This window comes from Acromyrmex echinatior, chromosome 11 (genome assembly GCF_024713525.1).
Source record: "Acromyrmex echinatior isolate Ae372 chromosome 11, ASM2471352v2, whole genome shotgun sequence".
Lineage (NCBI taxonomy): Eukaryota > Metazoa > Arthropoda > Insecta > Hymenoptera > Formicidae > Acromyrmex > Acromyrmex echinatior.
The window spans coordinates 3,158,760-3,177,716 of record NC_141862.1 but is presented as its reverse complement, the minus strand read 5'-3'; the positions used below and the strand labels follow the sequence as shown (position 1 = coordinate 3,177,716).

The window sequence follows — 18,957 nt, the reverse complement described above, 5'->3', positions numbered from 1 at the left end:
ATGTGCTTTTCTATAACTGAATTAAAATGGAACGTGATAAGTTGTTTTTCCGATGTGTACTTTTACACTATTTTGATTTTAAAAAAAGTGCAGCTGAAACTCATCGATTGCTTGCGAAAATTTATGGTGAATCTGCTCCATCGGAAACAGTATGTAGAGACTGGTTTCGACGATTCAAAAGTGGTGATTGTGACGTTCACGACAAACAACGAATAGGTCAACCGAAAAAATTCGAAGATAAACAATTGCAAGCTCTATTGGAAGAAACTCCAGCTCAAACACTCAAAGAATTGTCTCAACAACTGAAAGTCGATAAATCAACTATTTTACGACGTTTACAAGCTGGGAAAGATTCAGAAAGAAGGAAAATGGCAGCCACATGAATTGACCGAAAATGCCATTAAACATTTATGAAATGCATTTAAACATTTCAATTTCTTTGCTTGCAAAGCATAACAAGAAGAGTTTCTTGTGGCGTATCGTGACCGGCGATGAAAAATGGATCTTTTTCAACAACCCAAAACGCAAAAAATCATGGGTTGATCCTGGCCAATATCGACTCCAAAGCGAAATATCCACGGTCACTAAGCAATGCTCTGTATTTGATGAGATATGGAAGGTGTCGTGTATTATGAGCTGCTTAAACCGAACGAAACAATCACCGCCGAGCGTTATCAACAACAATTGGAACGTTTGAATGATAATTTGATGCAAAAACGACCATCAATTGCATCAAATCGTCGAAAGGTGATTTTACTCCATGATAACGCTCGGCTGCATGTTGCTATAGCCGTGAAACAAACACTGATAGATCTCGAATGGGAGGTTCTCCCGCACCCAGCGGAACTATTCTCCGGACTTAGCACCAAACGATTATCATCTGTTCCGATCGATGCAACATGCTCTGGAAGATACACACTTCCATAATTATAGCGAAGTCGAAAATTGGGTTGCTGAATGGATTGACTCAAAAGACAGACTATTCTTTCGTCGTGGAATTCAACTTCTGCCTGAAAAGTGGCAAAAAGTCATAGCTTCCGAGGGAAAATACTTTGATTGAGGTATTCATATATTTTGTTATTGAAATAAGTGCTCAAATACGAAGAAAAAACAGCGGCTTTTAATGCAAACCCCTATATATGATGTGAATGAAAAATTTTTTATTCACATGTTGTTACATCAGTTTTTTTATACATATTAAAATCTAAAACCAAGCTCGCAATCAACGAGCTGATGTTTGTTAAAGATGTCACTATCGCATATAGCATCTTCGGGCGCGATATTAGAGAATCGCGTATACTTGACATCAATCATATCGAGTCGGACTAATTCGAACGTTACATCGATACATCCATCAAACTCAAAGATAGAGACGTAGCGTTGTTTCGTATTGTAATGCGTAACGGACGAAAAATCGAGACGTACGAGCGTAGCATCATTCAGCGTGCAAACTCTGACGGTTAGCGGTCCAACGCTTATAAAATTATTCTTGTATTCGTTTTGCAGGATCTTGTAAATATTCCATCGCTTGTAGAAACTCTTCCACGTTTCGAGAGACAGCGACAGTTCGTGTTCGCGACGATCTCTACGTAACTCGGTGAAACAACGTTGATTCCAAATACTTATAGCCCGTAGCCGTTAGATCGTAACGTCTGTTCACAATCAGTAAATGCACCGCGCGATGCTCCATGCTATATACGTAATGTTAAAAAACATTTCTTTTGTGTATAGAAATAAATTGAAATTTATATGTTACTGCAGTCCATCTTCGTTTCGTACAATGCACTGCTTTCTTCGGCGAAGTACATTTTCAACCGTTCATACAAGCAGGTATCGCAAGACTGATTGCATCCGTGTAAACGTAATACTTCTGGAATCGATGAGAGAAGACAGGTCTCCCCCCCCCTCTTTCCAAGAATTGCGACACATTTTATCAAGCCTTTCTACGTATTTTCTTTGTCACGAATTTATACATACGTTTATATATACGTTTATACATACGTACATACGTTTATACATACGTTTATACACACATACGTACGTTTATACATACGTTTATACATACGTTTATACATTACAAAGGAAGGGAAAAGAAATACATAATATAGAAATAAATACGTTAACGTATTTTTATTAAAAAAATTCTTTTCAACCACTAGTTATATATTTTCAATTCATTTTGTAACGCGCAATTCTTAACATGTTGTCCATATCGTATAATATTAGTAACATCTAAATTAGATAAAGATTCATGTCTTCGTAAACTGCATCCAGGGTCTCAATGTACATGCGTTCTCGCTCATCATCCAGAAGCAAGTTCCGCAGCCGCGTTCGTTTCTCGCGTCCCTTTATAAGAGACATACAGAAACTTACGATGAATGAAAAAAGCCTTATATACTACCTATATACATTGCATATATGTATTGTCAGATCGGGCATGTCGTGACGCGTTTAACAGAAGCGTCGATGTTTCAGATACATACATACATACATACATACACACATATATATATATATATATATATATGTATGTATATATATTCGTATATATACATTCATACATATACATTCATACGTTTATATATACATATGTTTATATATATTATACGTTTATACATATACGTTCGTACATTTACGGTCATACATACATATACGTTCATACGTTTATACATACGTTTATACATATATTTGTACATACGTTTATAAATATATACATATATGTTCATATGTTACACATACATTCATACATACGAGTACATATATTACAAAGGAAAGAAATACGTAATAAATACGTTAATGTATTTTTATTTAAAAATTCTTTACAATTACCAGTTATAAGTTTTAAATACATTTGTAACGCGCAGTTCTTAACATGTTGTCCACATCGCATAGTATTAGCAACATCCAGAGTAGAAAGATTCCATATTCTTCGTTCACCGTATCCAAGCTCTCGATGTATACGGTCTCGCTCATCGTCCAGAAGCAAGTTCCGCAGCCACGTGTTTGTTTCTCAACGTATACAATAGCATCATCTTCAAGTACAGCCGCCATGATCAGGCGTTTTGCCTCGCTGTTCTAGCACCGCCATTTACTTCACAATAAATTTCTTGTTAACGATAAATCCTTGTAGATCTATAAACGTTGACAGGAGCATGTTGCGAGAAGCCTACGGTCAATTGCGGCGTAGATTTTATATCGTGTCGGAGGATACACTTAGGTGATTTTGCGCACAACGTTAGTCAATGGATTATACTGAACCACGTGATCATGTATGATAAGACAATAAACTGTTATATTTGCAAGCACGTTCTCATTATATTCGAAGTCTAATCGCACGTCCACGGTGCCACTCTTGACCGATTTGTTCTATCGAGAGCAATCTAAAATAAATCGATGATTACGGATGTAGAAAATCCAGATTAGAGTCATCGTACGGATAACATTCGGAGTTAATCAGGTAGAGTTTCGCATTGGTTAATTTGCAGTCGTCTAATCGATTTACATCCTCGGACATGAATTTTTTCGATCTGTTTGCAAAGCGAAAATGACGTAGCGTGGCTTCTCGAGTAGCCGTCTTGATAATCCACGAATGCTTGGTGCTCTGCAAGAGCGGAAACTCATACAGATCACAAAAGCTGTTCTCAGATATCGTTTTCAGATCCGCTCTCCAAAGCGCGCAGCATCGCCAGCTTATTTATCTCACTCAATAATACGTGCGGCATTCGCCATTATATTTTGAATAATTCGAGTATCCGGCTCTGTCACCGGATTTCCCGTCAGACAATTGTTGTTGCGCGCTCGTATCAAAATCAATTCGTGACGAGCGTTGATCACGCGTTTGTTATCTTCGCAAAATTTCAGCAGTACGTAAAGCGGTACACAGAAATTAAAGTATCTGGCCGCAGTAATCTGTGCATTCCAGTATTCCACATAATCACGCTTCTGTCAGACAACACTGTTTTTGAGCGAGCTAATTATATCAACGTTTCTGTTACGGTCAATCTTCACACCGTTGAGTTCGTATGGAATCTCATCGAAAATGTCTCTAAAGTCAATTCAGCATAGATTTACAAAAGTTTTTGATCTTAAATTATTGTATAGATAGGAGGTATATATTTTAAAACAATTCAAAAATACATCTAATAAATTGTTTTTTATTCATGACATTGATTAGAAGAGGACTCTACGGACTAAAGAGGAAATTGATTTGTCACGTGAATTATTTACTGCTTCAAGAAAATGGATACATAATTTTAAAGAGAAGCATGGAATTATATCAAGAAAGATCAATAAATTTGTGACTCAAAGATAAATATCGACAAAAGAAAAATTAGTGCAAGAGTCTCGTGAATTCATCTCTACAGAAATTAGAGTTATTATTGGTAGAAGAAAGCAATATTTGAAAATATTCAATTCAGATCAATCGAGATTTAATGTAGAAACACATGCTAACATTAAAAGGCTCTTCAAAAGTCGAATGTCTAGCACATCCTTGAATTCCTTGGCTCATAGCTACACTATCCAGCCAATCGTTTCTGTGATGGAGATGGAGATTTAAAGTTCCCTTTGTTGATAGTCCTGCAAAAGACTGATGGTAAATTTGAACCAATCGTCGAAAAAACTTTATACAAGGCAGACAATATCATCACATTTGCATCAAAATCGGACAAACTGACATCTTGCCATTAAATAGTTCACAGATGTCTTTTTGCCAAACACCGGTGAAGAATCTGTTCTTTTTTTTTAGATGCAGACAAATTAAAAAATAATATAAAAAAATTTGACAATGTAGATAAAGCCAAAAACGTCAAAATTCTTATGATTCCTGCTGGAACAACTAGCTTGATTCAACCGCTTGACGTTTACACTTTCAAACTATGGAAGAATTTTTTAAAACAATTTTCGGACCTAATCATACTATATAATTATGACGTAAATTTACATTTAAGAAATAACGTCCTCAAAATTCAGTCTTTAATACATAATCAATTCTCCTCACCTAGATTTAAGAATTTTATTCAGATACGTTTGATGAAAGAATGGGTACATCACAGAAAAGTCAGACAAATGAGAAACCCCTTCAGATTTTTGTTTGAAGACTTGTGAAGGTGTCTGTAACTTTTGCAATGATATTGCAATAATGAGATGTTTGGTGCAATAAGTTCATGTGTATACAGCACTTCTTCGCAATCACAAACGAAAACTCTCCACATTAATGCACTGACAATGAATATAAAATGTGAGTATCTAATAATAATAATAGTTTTATCTCCAGTCCTTTTATATGCTTCATTTTTAAAGTCTTAAAAATAAACAAAAAACTTTTTCAAAAATCCAAAAAATAAAAAAATAAAAAAATAAAGAAAAAGGGGATTAGTTTCTTGCCACTTCCACGTTGGTTATTCCCGGCAGAGAGCGGGAATGTCTTGCTGTCTTCATTTTAAAAAATCAGACCCATCATATTAATTCCACCATATTGAATTCTCAAAAATTAGGAGCAGATTTGGATTCAACACCTTCAAAAATGATCGTATACCCCATTCTGTAACAAACGTACGAGTACTTCATCAAATAGTGGAATTCATCCCTACACATTCATAAGAGCGTTTTCTATTCTTAAAACGGCTTTTGGGCAGATATAAAAAAATACGTGTAAAATATTTTTCAATGTACTACATATATGCACAGTCTCAAGGAAATCGCCGTATGGCACTTAAATAGCGTTACTAGTAAATAGAATTGTGCCTTTATTCCGTCCATCCCCTCAATTTCAGACTTTGTACGTTTGAAGTAATTAGATAGCAAAGTAGAAAATACCTGAAAGAACAATACTATGCTTGTACACTGAAAAAAAAGATTGGTTACTGCAACAATTTAGATAGCAAAATGTACATAAAGTAAAAATAAATAATATAAAGTAATATAAAGTAGAGATTTTAAGATTTAATTTCAAAAAAAATCGTTATTCTAGGATAATTTTTCGCAATGTTATTATCGATCAAAGTTGGCAAGTTTTTACCCAAAATTTTTCTGCAGCATAATGTTTTCGAGTACTATATATATATATATATATATATATATATATATATATATACATATATTAGGTGTATCACACGTAGACGAGATATAGATTACTAAAGCCATCTATTGGAAAAATAATGGATTTCTTTTTATTATACCTAATATATATATACCAGGTATGGATAAGTTTTTCCGGTTTCAAGGGAAATTAATTTTTTTTTATTCAAAATATTGGCCATTGGCTTCTACACATTTCGCCCATCTTTCAGGTAATTTATGAATAAATGCCAGAAAAACTGCTTGTCTTTTGCGGCAAACCATTCGTCGAGTCATTTTCCAACTTCCTCGAAATTGCTGAAGTGCTGCTCTGCGAGCGCGTGCCCCATTGATGGGAAGAGGTGATAGTTAGATGGCGCCAGGTCTGGGGAGTACGGCGGGTGCGGACGGATGTCCCACCCAAGCGATTTCAAGGTCTTTCACTGGTTTTGCTGTGTAAGACGGCGCATTGTCGTGTAACAAAATCACTTTGCCATGTCTTCTGGTCCATTCCGGTCGTCTTTCGATTAATGCGTGATTTAAATTAATCATTTGTTGGCGATAGCGTTGTGTATTAACGGTTTTGCCAGGCTTCAAGAATTCATAATACACAATACTGTTCTGGTCCCACCAGACACAGAGCATGGTCTTCTTGCCAAAACGATTTGGCCTTGGTGTTGATGGACCGGCTTCGCCAGGTGAAAGCCACGATTTTTTTCGCTTCGGGTTTTCAAAATAAATAAATCCATTTTTCGTCACCCGTCACAATTCGATGCAAAAATGATTTCCTTTCGTAGCGTTGAAGCAGCATTTTACAAATGACTTTGTGATTTTCCATTTGACGTTCATTCAAATTGTGTAGGACATTTACCGAGTTTATTGATCTTTCCCATTGCTCGTAAACGTCTGCTGATTGTTTCTTGTGATAATGCTTCTGCTAATTGCCGTTGAGTTTGAGTTGGGTCTTCATCCAATAACTCCTGCAATTGCTCGTCTTCGCATTTTTGTGGTCTACCAAAGCGCTCACTGTCTTTCACATTGAAATCATCATTTTTAAATTGTCGAAACCATGTCTCACATTCTAATCGATGGAGCGTGTTCACCATATGTTTCTACCAGCAAACGATGACTTTCAACAGTCTTTTTCTTTTGATTAAATAAAAAAAGCAATGCGTGCCGCAAATGTTCTTTTTCAGGCACAAAACTCGACATGATCACTAAACGATAAAACAAAGACGCTAATTTTTGGCGGACTCAACTTGTGTGTGTTTGTAGTTAAATGTCAGACGAACAAAATGGCGTATGTGTCAAATTAATACGCTGCGTACTTTTCGCTGGCGCCATCTCTTAGTTAAACCGGAAAAAATTTATGCGTACACCTGGTATATATATATATATATATATATATATATATATATGTGTGTGTGTATATACAGGGTGTCATGAATATACAGCCCCACTTGTCCCGAGCAGATAGAGTGAACTAAATTGAGTAGAAAAATCCTCTACCATTTTGTAATGCTCGCAATAATTAATGAGATATTAACGTTTAAAGATAGCCGAATACGCTCGACTTACTATTGTCAAAGGTACGGCCTACCGAGCGCACGGCGCGCGGGCCGCGAGGAGTGGGAATGGCCTAGCAGGCGCGCTGCGCCCTTTGAGCTTAGCCTAGATGCTCGCGACGGTAAGCCCCGCTCCTCGCGGCCCGCGCTCGGTGGGCCGTACTTTCGGCAATAATAGATCGGGAGGACATGCATATTCGGCTATTTTTAAACGTTAATATTTTGTTAATTATTGCGAGCATTACAAAATGGTAGAGGACTTTTCTACTCAGTTTAGTCCACTCTACCTATTCGAAACGAGTGGGGCCGTATATTCATGACATCCTGTATATGAGATGGCTCGGTACGCATTATACGTATTGGTTGATTTTGGATTCTGCTCGGATGTCGAAGGGTCAAGTAGCAATTTTACTTGTAGCATACAAATGAAATTTTCTTTTACTGCATTTTCTTGTAAAGTTCCTAGTTCATTTCTATACTAAAAGAAAAGATTGGTTGCTGCAACAATTTAAATAGTAAAATATGACATAGCATTTTTATATGGCTGTAGCAATCAAATCTTGGTTGTAGCAGCAAATTTTTAGTTGTGTTAGCCTATTCGCAAGTGTTAGCCTATCCGTCAGTATATGATTTCGATATGCTAACGTAACTCAAAATTTGCACAATCAAAAAGTGGTCGCTGCAGCCATAAAAATGCTATGCTATATTTTACTATTTAAATTGTTGCAGCAACTTTTCTTTCAAGAAATGAAAGGTTTTACAAGAAAATGGAGTAAAAGAAAATCTCATTTGTATGCTACAAGTAAAATTACCGTTCGACACTTCGATATCCGAGCAGAATCCAAAATCAACCAATATAATGCGTATGGAGCCATCATATATACATATGTATATCAATTATTCAGTAAATAAAGCTATATATACAGTTTGGACATGTATGATATGTATATATACAAGGGGCGTCCCAAAATTTTCCGAACTTTTTCAATAGGGATAGGTCGGGTGGCGCCATCCGTGTGTTCGATTGCGCGTTTGAAAGGTACATCCCTAGCTGACTTCCAGTAAAAATTTCATGACATTTGATTCAGTGGAAACGAAGTTATGGCGTCTCAAGTGTCAGTATGTTGTATACATCGGTACGAGAATGAACTTCGAACAAAGAGCCAATATTAAGTTTTGTTTTAAACTTGGTAAAACATTTACCGAAATTTGATGAAACAAGTTTATGGTGATAATTGTGTAGCCCGTGCCAGTGTTTATGAGTGGTATACGCGATTCAAGAACGGTCGTGAGGACATAAATGACGACGCACATACAGGTCGCCCAAAATCGACAATTAACGAAAATTCCATCGAAGTTTTTATGATTCCAAAGGTATTGTGCACAAAGAATTCGTTCCAGCAGGCCAAACAGTTAATGCTGTATTTTATGTAAGCGTTTTGAAGCGTTTGGTGCACCGCATTCGTCGTATTCGGCCAGAATATCGCGAAGGAGGAAGTTGGCGCTTGTTACACGATAATGCGCCATCTCACTGTTCGACACTTGTCACTGATTTTTTGACTAAAAATCACATTTTAACAATCAACCATTCCCCGTATTCGCCTGATATGGCACCTTGTGACTTCTACCTATTCGGCAAAATGCATTTGTCCATGAAAGGAAAGCGGTATGTGGACGTAGAAGACATCCAAAGGGCTTGTACCACTATTCTGAAGGACGTGCCTTTGAACGACATAAAACACTCATTTGAAATGCTTTTAGATCGTGCCAAACGTTGTATTGAGTCCGACGGGGACTACTTTGAATAAACAATTTGAATTTGAAAAAAAAAGTAAACCGTTGTTGTTTTATTTCAAAAGTTCGGTAAATTTTGGGACGCACCTTGTATATATATTAGGTGTTGGAATTAATTCGTAGCGTTTTACAAGAGATGGCACAAGCAGTACACTATTTCGTTGTTACCTATAGTTCTGTATACATTGTAAACATCTATCATAGGACGTCATTTGCCGTACATAACCTTTCTTGAAATCATAAATAACAATACTGTATAATTCATTGAATATGTCAAAATTTGTGCCAGATAAAGTGTTTTTGCGGGGAGTTTTGCTTCATTACTTTAATATGAACAAAAGTGCAGCTGAAGCTCATCGTATTTTAGTGGATGTGTATAGTGAACATGCTTTGGCTGAGCAAACGTGTAGGAAGTGGTTTGCACGTTTTAAAGCTGGTGATTTCGACTTGGATGACAAGGAGCGACCTGGTCAGCCGAAAAAATTTGAAGATAACGATTTGCAGGCACTGCTCAATGAAAACTCATGTCAAACACTTAAAGAATTATCTACGTCATTGGAAGTTGACTTCTCAACAATAGGAAAACGTCTTAAAAGTTTAGGCATGATCCAGAAGGAAGGACATTGGGTCCCATATGAATTGAAACCAAGGGATATTGAGAGACGTTTTCTCACGTGCGAACTGCTGCTTCAACGGCAGAAAAGAAAAGGTTTTTTGCATCGGATTGTTACCGGTGACGAAAAGTGGATCCATTATGACAATCCAAAGCGCAGAAAGTCATGGGTTAAGCCCGGCGAACCATCAACATCAGTGGCAAAGCCCAATATCCATGGCTCAAAGCTCCTGCTCTGTATTTGGTGGGATCAGAAGGGTGTCATATACTACGAACTGCTAAAACCGCATGAAACCGTTACTGGAGATCTCTACCGACGGCAACTGATGCGCTTGAGCCGTGCATTGAAGCAAAAACGGTCGGAATACTTCGAAAGACACGATAAAGTCATCTTGCTGCACGACAATGCTCGCCCACACGTTGCAAAACCGGTAAAAACATACCTGGAAACACTTAAATGGGAAGTGCTACCGCACCCGCCGTATTCTCCTGATATTGCACCTAGCGACTACCACTTGTTTCGATCATTAGCTCATAGCTTGTGCGAGCAGAAGTTCACATCTTACGAAGATTGTACAAAATGGTTCGATTCCTGGATTTCATTTAAAGATGAACAGTTCTTCCGACGCGGTATTCATTCACTGCCCGAAAGATGGTCAAAAGTAGTAGAAAGTGATGGGAAGTACTTTCATTAATGTATTTTTTAATGCTCATGTGAAATAAATAACATTCTTTCATTAAAAAAACGCTACGAATTAATTCCAACACCTAATATATATCGATTAAAAAAATTTGGTCAATTTTTATCCAAAATTTTTCTGTGTCATAATGTTTTTGAGTGTGTGTATATATATATATATGACACAGAAAAATTTTGGGTAAAAATTGACCAAATTTTTTTAATCGACAATAACATTGCGAAAAATTATCCTAGGATAATTTCAAGTTTAGTTGCACGCCTATCACTGTAACTTAAAAAAAAAAGAACGAATGCTGCAATATTTTCTTTTAAATTAAAGGGGAAAGTTCGATCTATGCCGCTGCAAACGGCATTCCCCCAAAAATTTTATGAAGTCTGTGCATTTTGTTAAATTTTGCAATTTTCAATACGACAAACACATATTTTGAGAATTACAATGATAGGGGTGCATTAACTTAAATATTGTAGATTGAACTTAAATGTTCAATGATTTCATTTTGCTCTAGCTTCTTGATCCAGTCAGGGGAATAACTTTTTAATCGAAGGACAACTGCGAGCTAAAATCTTATTAAGTCACTGGGAGTTATGATCTTGATCACATATAAGGTCGAGGTCAACGGAAAGTGTTCCCCTATATTAAATAATTACTAAAATTTTGCTTGGGGAAATTGTTTGGAGACATTTCAGCGAAATTGTTTAAAATTTGTTGAAATTTCGCTGAAAGTGAATTTTTTAAGTAACATATACTAAAAAATCTGAAATTTAACTGATATTTCGTTTGAACTGAAATTTTGCTAAAAATGAATTTTTCTAACTAAAAATCGTTAAAATTAAATTAAAATTTTTCTGAAATGCTGAAATTTTGTTGAAAAGTATTCCAAAACGTGGAATAATTTCAGCGAAATTTCTCTACTAGAGCGTGCGTACGCGCGTACGTGCGTGAGTGTGTATGTATAATATTATAATTATTATATATTATATATTTACTGCTGAAACTATACTGTGACATTCATACTTATACATTTAGACATTCTAGAAAGTTTTTAACGAATTTATTTTTTATTCATTTTAATATTAAATAAAATTTTCTTAAATAATATCTGTAATAAAATCTCGATGTTTCTGTGCTTAAAAAGCGCTTCTGAATCGCTTCTGAAGTGCAAGTACTTTGAAAACGCATAATCATTTTTTGATCAGAATAACTTGAAATCTGCCGAGTTATTCACTTGCAATGAAAGTGTATAACTGACAGCAGTTTTTGGAGGTGCATTCGCAAGAGCGCTCCCAAAGCGCTTTGCAGGCGCTGTTGTACTACGTGAGTTTATTGAGTGTAGGTATTCTCTTGCCCTTGAATGTATTGTGTACTGTTAGGGCGTAACTTTCAATTACCGACATAAAAATTGCAACTTGCGTGCTTTGTGGTTTTGTGCTGAGTTGTATCGTCGTCGCATAAAAGTCGAATTGTTCCTTATTATTAACAGTTATTAATTCGAATTCCGATGACACCGTTGTTAATCTGTTGTTCATTATTTGTCATTTTTGTATAATATTATACTTTTAATTCAAATTTATTCTGACACCATATAATGAGTGCGTTTTAATAATAACTATTTTGCAGAGTGTTTTATGAAATGTTTATTGCTTGTGTTTTATAATCGCAGCTGGCTATATAAGTACTGGGAGTATAGAGAGGAAAACTCTCTTGCTTCAGGAGTGCCATCTATCATGTTACATTCCTCCAATACTTCTCTAATATTTCTTTAATGTTTTTCTAGAATAATCACCATATATTGTGAGATACTGAACGAATCTGCTGCCTTTTTCGCTACGGTCGCTCAATTGCGATATTTCATCAGCACTCGGACCTTACCACTGTACGATTGGGTGCCTTATGACATCTCGTCAACGACCGCTTTCTGGGCAACTATGTTGCATCAAACCATCGCACTAATACTTTGCGCGAACGCCAGCGTTGCCCACGAGACTCTTATTTCTGGTTTTATGATCCAAATCTGCTCCCAGCTAGATATACTCTGCTATCGTGCTCGTACGTTGCCAGAATCGCTGCGAGAGGCCTGGAAATATAGTAACTCGAAGGAAGATTTCAAGATGCGAAAACGACAACTAATCCATGAGATCATCTATCATCATCGTTATGTGTATAGGTAAAGATAATTTATTTGCACGTCAAGGCTTAAACACAATAGGCACAGGCAACAGAGAATAACGAGCCATCCAGAGTTCTGGTGTATTAGTTCCATTGGATCTGATGTATTAGTTCGATATTATATCCTAGAGCTTTAATTGGATAGCTTATTCCCTGTTCCCTATATTTATTGCCTGTGCCTATTGTGTTTAAGCCTTCATACAAAGAAGTGTACAATAAATAAGTTGGTTCTAACTCGAGAGTTTCGAGGGGGGGAAGGGAGTGGAAGGAGAAATGAAGGGCGGGAGAAGGTCCACGGAGAGAACCGTTACAAAAAAACCCTCAATTTTTGGTTATAACACTCAAATTTCAAATTTAGGTGTTTACCATCAAAGTTGAGTATTGACTGTCAACATTGAGTGTCAGTTAAGCGTTAAGCATCAATGTTGGGTGTCGGTTGAGCATCAATGTTGAGTATCGGTTGGGTGTGACCATTAAATTTGGTGAACAGTTTGATATATACACCTAACTGCGATTTACTATCAACACTTGTATTGTATATAACATTCAATAGATGAGTGCAAATCTTAAACGGCTTAAACCTTTGAATGTTATTTTCAAAATTGAATGTATTTTCACTTGAATATTAATCTTATGATTGAGAATTAACGCTGAAATATAGATGCGCCGCAGATTCATTTACGAAAGAATATATTTTAGCATCTTATTGACAAACTATCTAGGCTGCGTTTGGAAACATCATCCAAGTGCTCCATGTATCATTTTATCTTTATTGTTAATTCACCCAATGTAAAATAAGGATAAGATGAAATACGGGAGCACTCAGATGATGTTTCCGAACGCAACCTAGATAAAGTTTGTCAAAAAGATTTCACGTAGTAAAGATATTGAGCACTATTGAGATATATCACAGTTATATACTAATAGTATATAAGTGTTCAGTGTTCTTGGATCGTCGGAGCAGCAGTTCCCGTACGATTGCAGACGTCAAGTACCGTTGGATACGAGATTGGATGACCTCTTAGAAAAATAAGGAAATTAATTTCCAAATGAGAGAGAAAGTTTGTTTTTATTATAGTTTTGTCATATATATTTCGGAAAATGTGTTGCAAATTAATAATATTATTTTAGCAATAAAAACAGATTTAATTAATTTTATATTATATAATAAAGCCATTTATTTTGATATTTTCTTTGGGCGTTACCTTTAACTGAGTATAACTTTCAATTGACGAAATAATACCCAAATTTGAGCATTTTTTAAAGTGTTTAACACCCAAATTTAAGTTCTTTTTGAGTATTTAACACCCAAAATTGAGGAGCTCTCACAGATCACAGATGATGTTACAAGTCCACATCATAAGGTGCGATGCGCCGAAAGTGTCCGCTGTCATTGCCGGATGTGATCTGCAGGATATGACATCACGCGGGATCATTCTCCATAGGGCGCGGCCTGCTGGACCGCTGTTGCCGTGCCGCCGCCGCCATGCGAGCTTACATATACTTACCGGCTATACCATCTCTCTTCTTCTTATGCGTTGCCATCTTTTTCGCCGCGCTGTCTCTCCTGTTGCGACTCAGTCCTCCAGTTTCATCTTTTTTCTTAATGCAAATATATTTTATAAGGGAACCAATCGAAATTCTTTTTTTCTATGGAATGAGAGGAAAGGAAAGATTCTGATTAGTTGATTCGCTTACGCACTATGTATTATGCATTATGCAAGAGTCTGTGCTGCGGCCATTATTCTATTACAAAAAAAAATAAATTTAAAGAGCGCGATGATATTGTCGCACGTAAGTGTTAGTGTCGGTATGTGATGATACTATCAAAGCGCATAACATGATAGCCTTAAGAAAGGAAGGAAGGAAGAAAAGAAGGAAAAAAACAAGGAAGAAGGAAGAAAGAAAGATAGAAAGAAGAATAGAAAAGAGAGGAAAGAAGAAAGGGTGGGAGGGAAAGGAGAAAGGAAGAAAGAAAAGAAGGAAAGAAAGAGCAAAGGAAGGAGAGAGAGGAGGAAGGAGGAAGAGAGAAAGAAAAAGAAGAAAGGAAGAAGAGAAAGAAGAAAGGAAGAAAGAAAAGAAGGAAAGAGGGAGTGAAATAAGGAAGGAAAAAAAGAGGGAGGAAGGGAGGGAGAGAGGAAGAAAAAGAAGAAAGGAAGGAAGTGAATAATTTTATTCATCAAATTATTCTATAATATTTATATTAGAATAGGAAAAAAGTTCTTTTATAAGTTAGTAAACAGACTTTTTTTAGCAACCCCTATATTTTATTTTTTTTTAAATTGGCAATTAAAGTACTTGATAGAGCAACGTTTCAGCTTTAAAAATCTGTGCTTTTGCGATACGATGATCTTTAACGAAGTTACGAACAATATTTACAAGAATTCTGTCGATAAGAACTCTCAGCCTCCACTGGAAAGTCAGTCTTCATCGACAATGGAAAAAAATTACAACGGACCGACGATGAGAATAATACTGCAGATATAGTCAAAATATTCCTTACTACTTAATCCACGAATAACTTAGGAACAAAAAATCATAGAAACATTTTTAAAAAATTTTGTAGACAATACTTCAAACTTTTACGATAAATAGTCGAAAATTTGCTCAAATTTTTTTTTGGGCATACTACAGACCTACAAAGTGAAAGCCTACAAAATTTTTCATTTTTTTTAAGCTCATAGTTTTCTAAATGTAAAAATTATAAAACTCACATAAATTTAAAAAATATTGTAAGTATTCAAAAGGGATTTCAAACTTGGAAACTTTTTTAAAAAATTTTGATCATTTTTAATATTTATTGAAAATATTTGATGGTGAAAGATTAGCTTAATCTATTCTAGAAGTGTTTTTTATATTTTTGTGCCTTTGTACAAAACGTTTCGTGCACACGTAAGCATTTTAAAATTAATCCATTAAATAATTATTAGGTGTTGGAATTAATTCGTAGCGTTTTTTTAATGAAAGAATGTTATTTATTTCACATGAGCATTAAAAAATACATTAATGAAAGTACTTCCCATCACTTTCTACTACTTTTGACCATCTTTCGGGCAGTGAATGAATACCGCATCGGAAGAACTGTTCATCTTTAGATGAAATCCAGGAATCGAACCATTTTGTACAATCTTCGTAAGATGTGAACTTCTGCTCGCACAAGCTATGAGCTAATGATCGAAACAAGTGGTAGTCGCTAGGTGCAATATCAGGAGAATACGGCGGGTGCGGTAGCACTTCCCATTTAAGTGTTTCCAGGTATGTTTTTACCGGTTTTGCAACGTGTGGGCGAGCATTGTCGTGCAGCAAGATGACTTTATCGTGTCTTTCGAAGTATTCCGACCGTTTTTGCTTCAATGCACGGCTCAAGCGCATCAGTTGCCGTCGGTAGAGATCTCCAGTAACGGTTTCATGCGGTTTTAGCAGTTCGTAGTATATGACACCCTTCTGATCCCACCAAATACAGAGCAGGAGCTTTGAGCCATGGATATTGGGCTTTGCCACTGATGTTGATGATTCGCCGGGCTTAATCCATGACTTTCTGCGCTTTGGATTGTCATAATGGATCCACTTTTCGTCACCGGTAACAATCCGATGCAAAAAACCTTTTCTTTTCTGCCGTTGAAGCAGCAGTTCGCACGTGAGAAAACGTCTCTCAATATCCCTTGGTTTCAATTCATATGGGACCCAATGTCCTTCCTTCTGGATCATGCCCAAACTTTTAAGACGTTTTCCTATTGTTGAGAAGTCAACTTCCAATGACGTAGATAATTCTTTAAGTGTTTGACATGAGTTTTCATTGAGCAGTGCCTGCAAATCGTTATCTTCAAATTTTTTCGGCTGACCAGGTCGCTCCTTGTCATCCAAGTCGAAATCACCAGCTTTAAAACGTGCAAACCACTTCCTACACGTTTGCTCAGCCAGAGCATGTTCACTATACACATCCACTAAAATACGATGAGCTTCAGCTGCACTTTTGTTCATATTAAAGTAATGAAGCAAAACTCCCCGCAAAAACACTTTATCTGGCACAAATTTTGACATATTCAATGAATTATACAGTATTGTTATTTATGATTTCAAGAAAGGTTATGTACGGCAAATGACGTCCTATGATAGATGTTTACAATGTATACAGAACTATAGGTAACAACGAAATAATGTACTGCTTGTGCCATCTCTTGTAAAACGCTACGAATTAATTCCAACACCTAATATATTTTAAATAAATAAATTTTAAATGAATTTTCGGATCTATTTCGTATTTTATATTTTAAATAATTTCTTGTAATCTATTCCTTATTTAATATTTTAAATAAATTTTTGGAACTTATTTTCTATTTTTTATTTTATGTAAATCGTATCAATGACTTTACCAACACTTCTACGATTGTATATTTTAAATAAGTGGTAAGTTTTGGTTAAGTCGTTATCGTTAAGTTAAGTCATATCAGTTATTTTACTGTGTTATTTTACCGAATTCTGCTTTTAAAGCATTTCTAACGAAATCTCATATAACATTTTTTTTTTTCCATTGCAATTATATAATATGCTTCCACAATTAATTATCTGTTAAATAATATTAAGTTGTTCAGGAAATTCATTTCAAATTTTGTTAACTCAAAATTATATACAGAATATATTTATTGAAGAATATATTTATCAGATAGATCTCCCGAAATCCTGCAAATTTTGTCTGAACCATTTTTTTGTACAAACACATCCCTACCTTTTAAAATGGTGGTACGGGTGCTTTGAGACCACCCGGTATATATACACTATATAAATTTATTTACACCGTTAATGTCCTCATGGCAATGTGTCGGTGGAACTTGGCACGATATATCGCTTATCATCGTGCGGACTTAGAACGAATTTTGTTTCTGAAATCGTGTACACCTCGTACAATTTTGATCTGTGCACGACTGCCTGCGCGACATTTCGATTGCATCGTTCAAGCATCGAGTGTAATCCTGACACATTATGGATCTTGCCACAACGTTCTTGACACCCTTTGCTTTTTGTCCTTCTTTCCTTGTATATATAAAGCGTATATTTTCGCTCTAAGCCCAACGAATTCAGTCATGATGGTACCGTTGTTCTTATCTTTCATGAGACCAGGAACTTTTTTATTTGCGAGCGGAATATCGTATAGGTTATCGATAAAATAATCGCTTGTGTCAAATCTATTTATATCATGTTTCATAATGTTTAATAATTATATACATCATCACATTCCACATGATATATGAGACTATCAGTATTGGTATACATAATTTATCGCGAAACAGCGGTGCCATGTATTCATGAAATTCGTACAAACATGTTTTAAATACCGGGTGTCTCAGAGCACCCGTACCACCCTTTTAAAAGGTAGGGATGTGTTTGTACAAAAAAATGGTTCAGACAAAATTTGCAGGATTTCGGGAGATCTATCTGATGGTGACCTTGAATTTGACCTTGAGGTCGATCTTGGGCATAACTCAAGGTCAAAGTACCGTTTTACAAATGTAAACCCTTATTCATGACATCACAAATGAAAATAGCGGAAAATTTTACGTCCGAATACGTTATCAAGCCTAGGTCAAAATTACCCTTAGAGGTCATGTGGAGGTCAAGTTACTTTTAGAGCACCCGTACCAACCTTCTAAAAGATATGGATGTGTTTGTACAAAAAATAGTTCAAACAATACTAGGTATTTACATAGCTATGATGCATCCATTTGCTGGTGAATTTGAATTCTACCATTAGATTCATTTGTAGTCATGTACATCGATTTTTAAAGATCCCTAATTATCAAGATCTTGAACAGTCAATGCCGCCTGTGTCAGCGTTACCCAAGATGTACCACGTGGAGGTCACAAGGTCAGACTTACACCTCGTTGGGGTGCTTTTTTAAGGTGGTTCCCCTTGCCGTCACCTTTGTTCGTACGCATGTGTTCAGTCTAGATTTTCGAAGTGTCCTCCACGTGCATGTATGCAGGCTGTTATTCTTCGTTGAAAATCATCCGTCACCCGACGAATTTTGACAGGATCTAGAGATTGGCTTCTCGAATTCTGTTC

General features: G+C 36.1%; 1 protein-coding gene across 2 annotated transcripts in view; it reads left to right on the top strand.

Annotated features, from left to right (window-relative positions):
• The window catches only part of LOC147908038 (odorant receptor 94b-like), a 259,915-nt gene that overhangs the window by 90,618 nt on the left and 150,340 nt on the right, over positions 1-18,957 (top strand). For both annotated transcript variants that reach the window (XM_087411254.1, XM_087411253.1), the window contains exon 2: positions 12,505-12,894. In XM_087411254.1, coding sequence (XP_087267380.1) covers positions 12,505-12,894 — 390 coding nt within the window. The remainder of the gene's footprint in view (positions 1-12,504; positions 12,895-18,957) is intronic.